Raw genomic sequence first — 9,116 nt, 5'->3', positions numbered from 1 at the left:
AGCGGTGACAAACCAGCAGAGAACATAGAGTTGAAGGACGGCAAATGAGGGCGAGCCACACAGTTATGATCTCCCTATACTGCTCTCTCTCTCCATGTTCTGTATCTGTCTCTGTCTGTCTCTCTCTCTCTATGTTCTCTCTCTCTCTCTCTCTCGCGCTCTCTCTCTCTCTCTCTCTGGTCATGCCAAAATGCTATCTCTGTATGTTCTGTATCTCTCTCTCTCTATCTTTCTCGCCCTCTCTTTCTCTCTCTCTCTATGTTCTGTCTCTATCTCTCTCTCGCTATGTTCTGTCTCTATCTCTCTCTCTCTGTATGTTTTGTCTCTCTCTTTCTCTCTCTCTCTCTCTCTCTCTCTCCTCTCTCTCTCTTTCTCTGGCAGACACTTCTGTAGATAACGTCGCCCAGACATGCACGCATCCCAGTACCATCTCCTCCGCCTGATTGCGTTACAATAGTCATCAGTCTGTGGCCATAAACACCGCACTGGCAGAGATAGGGAGAGCACAGCGCGGAGCACAAAGCATAAAGCATGCATGTCTCCTTCGCCTTCTCCTCCTGCTTCTTCTCTCTCCCCCCCGTCATAGAAGGCAGTACTGGTAATAGCCGTGTTAGATAAATGACAAATCAATTCACACCTATGTTATTTTTCTTAAAGAGCTCTTTGAAATATCTCCCATCTGAGAGCTGTGGGGACGGTGAGTGCACAGAGCGTTCCAGCAGGGTTAAAGGGGTGCTCTTTGGTGATGCAGGCACACACACACACACATCAGAACCAAGATGGAGGGCTGAAGATGCCAACAGGCCAGATTGGTTAAAGACACTAAACGCAGGGGAGCCCAGAAGCGCAGGACGCAAAGGGCAAAAATGAATAGAATAGGGAAAACACACAGAGAGAAAGACAACACTGGATAGAGGCCTTTGAGTCACTGTACAACTGCAGTAGCCACAAGTGTTTGCTGGAGAAGGGGGATAGCCCTAATTAAAAGCTTGGTTACATGTTTTTCTTTGTCGAAATACATGTGGCCCACAGGGGGTGAGCATGAACATGACTAAGGCATTACTGTTTGGTGAATGGACCTCTGTATACTTGTCAGTGCACCTGTATACTTTTAGTGGTTCAGCCTTGGCGATGAGGGTGAATTTAGTGTTACTATTAACCTGTGTTGCTTCTCTCTGTTTCCCTCCCATGACTATTTTCTTCTTAATAGCGATTAATGCTCGCTTTGTTTTTCTGAGATTATCATCCTGACTTCTGTTCCGAAAGAAGTCGAACAGCAAACAAGCCGGTCACTTTCTTTCCAACCTCCAAAACAGAAGACAGGTAGCTTGGATCACAAATTTGCATTTTTGTATTTGCATTGCGAGCTCCACTCTCTAAGCAGCTGGCAAAACAAACAATCAAACCATCGCACTCATCGCGCCCACGTCGTCCAATGGACTATCAGCTATCCCAAGCCGCTCATTTGCTTGCGCGCCTTCCCTACGGCAGCAGGTAAGTAAGCAGCGGAGCGCAACGTAGCATCTGTTGAGCCTGTACTCCTAACCCCCCCAGCCCCAACCACGCAGCGAGGTTCTCCTCAGAACAGATCCATGCATAAACAACGCCTCAGCAGTCTCTTTCCATTATTGATCGGATCGGATGACATAGATTACCGGGATTTAATCGCAAATACATTGTGCAAATGGCTTTGGTTGTTTCTTGTCACTCTTCCTTCTGCAGATCAAGTGATATAATGCTCCCAGGGGAACACTCTTCTGTTTTAATGTGAACTAACGTTGGTCTCTTCAGTCACGGTTTGCCCGAGGTCAGGCTGCACCCCGGCTTGATAATGTTGCACCCTAAATGCAATGGTCACGTCACGTATATAGCGACGGGTTATTAATGGCGATGTTTATCACAATTATCGGATTCGAAACACCCACTCAACACCACCAGCAAGTACGTTGGGCCTCATTTCTCACTTAGCAACAAGGTAGACCAGCCGTGAAATGGGGAATACGGTTTCCCATTAGACGCCCAAATCCAATAGTCGGATATGCAAACTCATTGGTCATCCATTAATAACACATCCCACACTTTCAAGCGGAAATAATGTCAGTTCGATTACTAATGCATTTGACGCAGACTTGCCTATCCAATTCCGGGGGTTAAATGAAGACCCTTTGGCCCGTAATCATATTTAGCCGTTTGGTCCACACAGGGTTGAACTTTCCTAACCTATGGTATTCTACTAGATGCATAGTAGAATACGTCTATCAGGTCTAGTACTAGGTTTTTATTCGCTTTTTTTGTTGTTAATTAAGCCAAAAAAACACGTATTTGTCATATACCTTAAGTTAGGCCTACAGGCCTGCACTCATAGATCTGCCCCACCATGCATCTCCCATATACCTTCCAATTCAAAAGTCCACAAATTACCATAGGCTCCTTTCCTTCATTTAATTTCACAAGGAGACTCGCCTTCTCGTTAAAAAGTTGATTATCTGTCTTGGTGACGCTATAGTTTTCCCCTGGAATGCTTTTATAATCTGACGGTCGTGTCCGTACGCGCGGCCACAGCAACAAACCCACCCAGGCTGCGATATACGCGCGCAGGCGAACTACCTGTTGCTACATGGGTGTGTGAGCTGCTGAGCACGCTACAATCCACACCAAGACACGGTGCTCCCCTTTTCCCTAGCACAATACGCCTTTATCACTATCACATAAAATGTACCTTACAGGGAAAATGCGTTAAAGTGATGATAATGGTGGTGGTGGTAATGACGCTGCTCTTGAAAGGAAAGTGTGCGCCACGAAGAGGATGCAAAGTGTGTAAAGATGTGCATTTGTTTCATCAGCTTAAGTTCACACACGCTTAACCTACCTATCGTCGGATTGCCAGTCTCCAAGCAACAGGTCTCTGAACCGGTACCGAGGCGGCAGCGGCAGCACCTCCTTCTCCAGCTCAACCATTGTCACCTTTCCTCGGCGTTGAAAGAGCAACAAAAAACAAAAACCCCTGAAGGGAAACACAAAAACCGCACCTCGAGACTATACACCACAATTCCTTAAAAAAAGAAAAAAAAAGAACTCTCTTCCACTGCTATGGAGACCGTAGCCTAGGTGAGCGCCGGGCCACTACAACGCATGACATCCCCAAAACGAATGTTCTTGGTTCCTGTCGATGTACCCTACTTTTTCCCTCCGAGGCAACAGGTTGAGGACGTTCCGCCGTACTGCGTGGGTAGACTTTTGGTGTGACAGCTGGCGTGCAACTGGTTGTGTCTCTTTGAACATCAACATTCTCTGGTCTCTCCCCGTGCACGCGGCGACTGAGACTGAGAGCGGACCGGAGATGTAGCCAATCGATGTGATGGGGAACACATTCTCACGGTTCTTTAATGTACTGGCTAATTTGGCTTGATGGTTTGTCTTTTATAAGAAACCAAAATAGACAAATCTTTAATATGCAACAGTTTGTTTTTTTCAAGCGGCAACCTTTGCACGTTTAAGAAGCAAAATGAGAAGAAACATGGTTAATCATAGCTCGCATATATATATATATATATATTTTTTTTTTTATTGTGACATTCATGAGAATTAAATCGGTGTTGTGCAGTTTTCCAAATTGTGTAAAGCACTCGGCTAATCCCCTGGCTTCTCAATTTCATATAAACAACTGTAGCTTTTTAAACCAATAAGGAGATTTTCAGACGGGCCTATTTTTAAAATAAACAAAACGACACCCACGTGTTTATTTTAATAGAGAACTAGTTTACTATTTACTCATGTGGAGCGTTCGTCTGTTGTTTGAATTATTTGTTTTTGGAACAAATCTGCTCCGTCGATGACATTGAACCAACTTCCAAGTCTGGTAAATAGCCCTAGGCTGTATACCAAACGATGTAAATGATCACATGTTACCCATCGATGCTATTTTAGAAAGAGACAAAAAAGCATCTGGGTATAATCAAACAAAAACAATCGCAGCACTGAAACAACAAAGTTGAGCTGCATCTTTTCGCTTCGAGCAGTTTCTCGACAAAGGTCTCATTTATTTTGTTGTTATTTTGTCCACCTTGCCCTCTAGTGGCAATGTCACAAGATCACAATCCAAACTCCATTAGGAGCAGATGGCTGGTATAACCGGCATAATATAAACAAAACCAAACGACTCATGACGTCAGTAACTTGACATAATTCACAAATACAACATGTTACAATACATGTATTTATTAATTAATATTAATATCTGACACATGTAAATAAGAGGAATATGTTAAAAAAAAGTGTGAGTGTTGTGTAGTAGTAGGAGGGGTCGGGCTTTGTAGCCATGGTAACTACAAAGGATGCGTTATAACCAAAGCTGATAGTATATTCTCGTTCTCTGTTAAACGTTTCAGTTTAACAAAATGCAAAACAAAACAACTGAATAGCAACCAGTTTATTAAAGGCACGTAAAAAAAATGGATATAAAAGTACGATTCACTGGTACATATTTAGCTATAAACAAAGCGGTTGTCATTGTCAGTGTTGATCCAATGTAATGTTGACAGAGGCCAGGGCGTCCACGGCCCAGCTGGGGAACTTGTCACTGGATGGAAACATTGTCCTCATGAACTTCTTCACGAAATCCGGAAAGCGGCCGTCGATAATACTCTGCCTCGCTGAGAGCATCAGGGTGAGCTACACAAGGAGGCGCAGCGTGATTCATTCAGGAGACAACAGGGCTTTACATAATCAATTACTATCCATCAGTATGCATAAGAACAGATGGAGGGAAATCAATCAAAACCGAGTAAACTTGGTTAACAAGTCCGCTTGAGTAATGCCTCTGTTATCTATGGTGAAATAGAAACATGGTGACATTAAATGCCTTTGTTTCTGTTGCCGTTTCATATTCAGATATTGAATCGGTTTATACTTTATGGATATTATAAGCAAATATTGGATGAGTATTTGCATATTCCATAATAATATGCACATTATAACTATGCAAAACTAATGTTGATTAAAAATGTTTATATTATTTACAAAAAACTATCTAATGTCTCAATAAATTTAAAATACATTTTACAATGAACATGTAAAAAGCGCTTGTTGCGATTATTGACTGAAGTGGACAACTGTGTTAATTACCATAGTAAGTACAAGCAGAGTCTATAATGCAATGCATTATTTATTCATCTTCACTGCTGCCTTTATTTCTGTTTCAAAATTAAATATTGATTCTGATCTTTTCCAAAAACCAAATAACTTCAGAGAGAACAGCGAGAATGGGGTGAATGGGGTATATATATATATATATATATATATAATATTAGAAGTTTGATCAAAATTCAAGCTGCGGTGAAAAAGGGACACAATCTAGGCTCCAACATTTCATTCTTACTTTGCCACTGCAGGCACATTGGGGAAAAGCTCTGCATGGACTAAAGGGCTGATTATGGTTCCACGTCGATCCAACACAATGAATGCTTCGACGCAGTCCTGAACCTGTTTTGGTTCTGCGTTGGGTTTTAGTGAGCGGACCAATCACAGCCCTTGCTGCTGCCTTGCCTCGACGCAAGGTTACAATGACATGACATGACAATATCATCACCCTAACTAACCTGGTAGGAGATGTTGTGGATGGTGATATGATGCATAGCGGCCGTGTCGTTCTTGAATAAGGCGTGCAGGTATGCCCGACTGTGTCTGGAAGGTAACACAAAGGGGAATTCACGAGGAAACTCATTATCTTGTGGAACATGTGTCAATGCAATATACCACCTTGCACAAAAAACAAGCAATCAGAAAGTTAATGTACTGTTCTTCAGTCATGGTGATAGAGGGGAAGATTACTTCTATATTTCAATTCCAACATGAAGTCAATCAACCTCTGAGATAAATCTGAGCTTGCAAGCCCCAGGGATTCAAGTTTAACCCACATTGGCTTTAAAGTTGAATCATTTCACTACCTGTAATTACAGCTTAAAAGGCAATTTTCTTTTGTTTAATACAAAATCCCATTTATTGGTTAGGGGATAAAGAGACAATATCGATATTATAAAAGGCCCCCACCCAACTATATGGTTATCAGGAAGGAATGGAGAAAATAAATAACGGAACCAACGCAAAGTACACAAGCACACGGTTTTTTATCAATATAGACTAAGCTCATACAAATCCCCTAAGATCTATTGCTTGACCTCCGTTTACCTCTTGCAGGTGGGACACTTGCAATCCGGGTCAATTGGTTGGAAGTCCTTTGCATACTGCTTTTGTTTGACCTGGAGTGACCCCCATGGAACCAGCGCAGATCCAAACCTCTGGTGGTAGCGTAAAGATCATTCAAAGGATTCGATTCATTGGCTGGATTGTTGCATTACTCATTTAAACACTACAACAGTACAGCTGAAGACCACAGCCCGATCTGAGCGTGTAAAGGCTTACTGCTGTACGGGTGGGGAAGACGCAGTCGAACATATCACAGCCCAGAGCCACGCAGACGACCAGGTCCACAGCGTACCTAAATCACATGAAAACAGAGACACGGCACTTGGTCGTGTTACACGCATGGCAATGGTTCCAAGTTTCTAGCCATGTGCACAGTAATTTAACAAAAAAAATGTCCAGAGGCATTTTTGTCCACACTCTCATACACATTTGTGAAAGGGACTAGAAATGTCAGCCTGAAAACTCACCACTATATTTAATAAAAGGCAAATATTTTAACTAATACTGCAGAAATGTTAACAGTTTATTCCTGATTGGTTAACAAAATACCAAGGGGGCATTTTTCAATAACAGGACAACTCTTCCTTTTAACCTTTCCGAATCAATCTGTACAAATCCAACATTAAAAACAATGGTCAAATGGAACTGCCAGCCAGATGTTTCCTTGACAACACTAAAACAATATGCTCAAACTGCCACGGAAGAATACTCCAATTGCGCTGAATAAGTCAACATGACCTTTAAATATTAACTTAACCTAACTTAAATATCTAATGATAGTTGGTAGCTTTGGTATGAGAGGAATACACTTTTTGTGGTTAATTCCTTACATAACTAACTGTGATTATAATACTCTAATACTAATGCTAAATGACGGTGGATATATAAATATGGTTCAAGTGTTATTTTAGTCAAGTGGCAGGTGGGCGTGACAGGAAGGCAGATAAGCACCAGAACCAGAACCAAACTGAAAGAGGGCAACGTACCCGACGCCCATGAGGTAGCGGGGCTTGTGTCGGGGCAGGTGGTCGGTGCTGAGTGTCACCATCCTCCAGAAGTCGTCCTTCTCCTCTCCTCCGCTCAGCCCGCCGATGGCGAAGCCAGGCACATCCCGCTTGGTCATTTCTACTCGTCGGTGAGGACATAACAAGTGGAAAGTAGATACTAGGGTACCAGTGTTTTAGCAAAGTTGTGGAAAGTAACATGCACTGTTGAGGAAGGAATTACAAATTCAGAAATAAAAACTAAAAGGTGGAAAGTAGGCATTGGCAAAACGATTCTTTTCCAGGAATCAATTCTTTCAGTTCCCTTCACTATCACAAATCGTTTGTGGTCTGTTAATGGTCTGTTACGTCATTTAGCAAGGAATCTCAGGTGTCTTGCCCCACCACTTTGCTTATAAATACAGGGTACGCCCGCAAATGGAGCCTTTTAAAGGTCTCAGACGGGGACGGTGCTCGGAAAACAGCAATTTTCTGAAGCGCTGTTCGTTTGTATCTTTTATTTACGCGACCATACTTTTGTTTTATGTAAAAAAAAAAAAAAAAAGAATCAGTTCTCTTGTTTTGGGAATCAGTTCTCGTCGTTCACCTTCGGGATTCATTCTTCCTGACCGAATCGTTCGCGAAATGCCCAAGCTAAAAAGGAATCCGTTCTGTTTCTGTGGAGTAGTGAACCAACGTACCGTCGAGGCAGGTCTTGCGCAGGTCTGCGCTCAGGCCTCCCTGGATGATGGCAAACAGGTTCTGCTTCTCTGGGTTCTGATTCGCGGCGAGGCAGCGGTCCAGCCAGCGTATGGAGCGGTGCATGGCTTCCTCCACCCGAGGACCCGTCACCGTGCTGCTGACCACGTCGTCCAGCTGCATCATGATGTCCGATCCTGAACGGGCAGACACAGGAGGTCACCTAAAGCCTTCAGCGCTGACGTTGATAAAATAGGGAGACTTGACGAATAAGTCAATCTCTGACCCAGGCTGTTTTGTATTTCGATGGATTTCTCCGGCGTCAGGAGAATCTCATTGCCATCATAGGGAGATTTAAATTTGACACCTTCCTCCGTAACCTCCGACAGTTCAACAAGAGACACCATCTGGAAACCCCCGCTGTCCTGTAACAAGCAGAACCATTAGAGACCATACGTAGTGTCTTAAGCTAATAAGCCCTCCTCTTACAACATTGCTGTTATTGAAAACACTGCCGCTATTACAGGGGTTACAAACACTTGCATTTTGGTTAAACAACTCACAGTTAGGAGATTCCTCTTCCAGTTCATGAAGCCATGCAAACCATTGGCTTTCTCGATCAACGCTGGCCCCTATTGACAACATTGCGTGCGTTTAATATATCGTTTATGCATAGGCCGACATCATCCATATTATTGTTTTAATTGACATGGTTCTTGTTAGGTATGAATATATCCGATGGCCAGTGTGTTATGCTTTTACCTACCGGTCTCATACCTAAATGGTATGTGTTGCCGAGGCATATTTTACATCCAAGATCCTCTAATTGATCCGCAGTGATACCTTTTAGAGTTCCTTGAGTACCAACGGGCATGAAAACGGGCGTGTTTACGATGGAGTGTGGCAATTTAAGATCACAGGCTCTTGCTTTTGTCACCGGACATTCTGCGATAATTCGCAAAGTAAGTGGAGAAACCGCAGAGAGAGTTTTTAATGAAGGCATGCTCGTTTTAGAATCCACTACATCAGATGCACCATTTATGGGCGCAGCCATATTGGATTGTCAAACCAGACACATGACGTAGATTAAAGGGGCGGAGCCTTTGGGTGATTGACACTCCAAGTGACCATTTGAAGAGAGGTTTGTGTTTCCAATTGAGCTAATAACGTGTCTCAAAGGGAGATTGACACTTCAACTGACCATTGACATGGTACTTTTTAAACATTATG

The 9,116-nt window shown here is 43.0% G+C and overlaps 1 protein-coding gene across 2 annotated transcripts; it reads right to left on the bottom strand.

Moving 5' to 3' along the window:
* Window positions 1-4,269: 4,269 nt before the first annotated feature.
* qtrt1 (queuine tRNA-ribosyltransferase 1) lies at window positions 4,270-8,940 on the bottom strand (the record flags this gene model as incomplete). Of its 2 annotated transcripts, none has more annotated exons than XM_084488708.1 (9): window positions 4,270-4,671; window positions 5,598-5,682; window positions 6,187-6,296; window positions 6,421-6,496; window positions 7,191-7,329; window positions 7,889-8,083; window positions 8,173-8,311; window positions 8,450-8,518; window positions 8,653-8,940. In XM_084488708.1, the coding sequence occupies 9 exons, from the start codon at window positions 8,938-8,940 to the stop codon at window positions 4,513-4,515; spliced, it is 1,260 nt and encodes a 419-aa protein (XP_084344834.1). In that variant the 3' UTR covers window positions 4,270-4,512. The 2 variants fall into 2 exon arrangements, with proteins under 2 accessions (XP_084344834.1, XP_084344835.1); XM_084488709.1 differs by having other exon boundaries at window positions 8,664-8,766.
* Between the last annotated feature and the right edge of the window lie 176 nt (window positions 8,941-9,116).

The sequence above is a fragment of the Micromesistius poutassou genome (assembly GCF_964030765.1).
Source record: "Micromesistius poutassou genome assembly, chromosome: 1".
NCBI lineage: Eukaryota > Metazoa > Chordata > Actinopteri > Gadiformes > Gadidae > Micromesistius > Micromesistius poutassou.
This window is presented reverse-complemented; position numbering and strand designations above follow the sequence as displayed.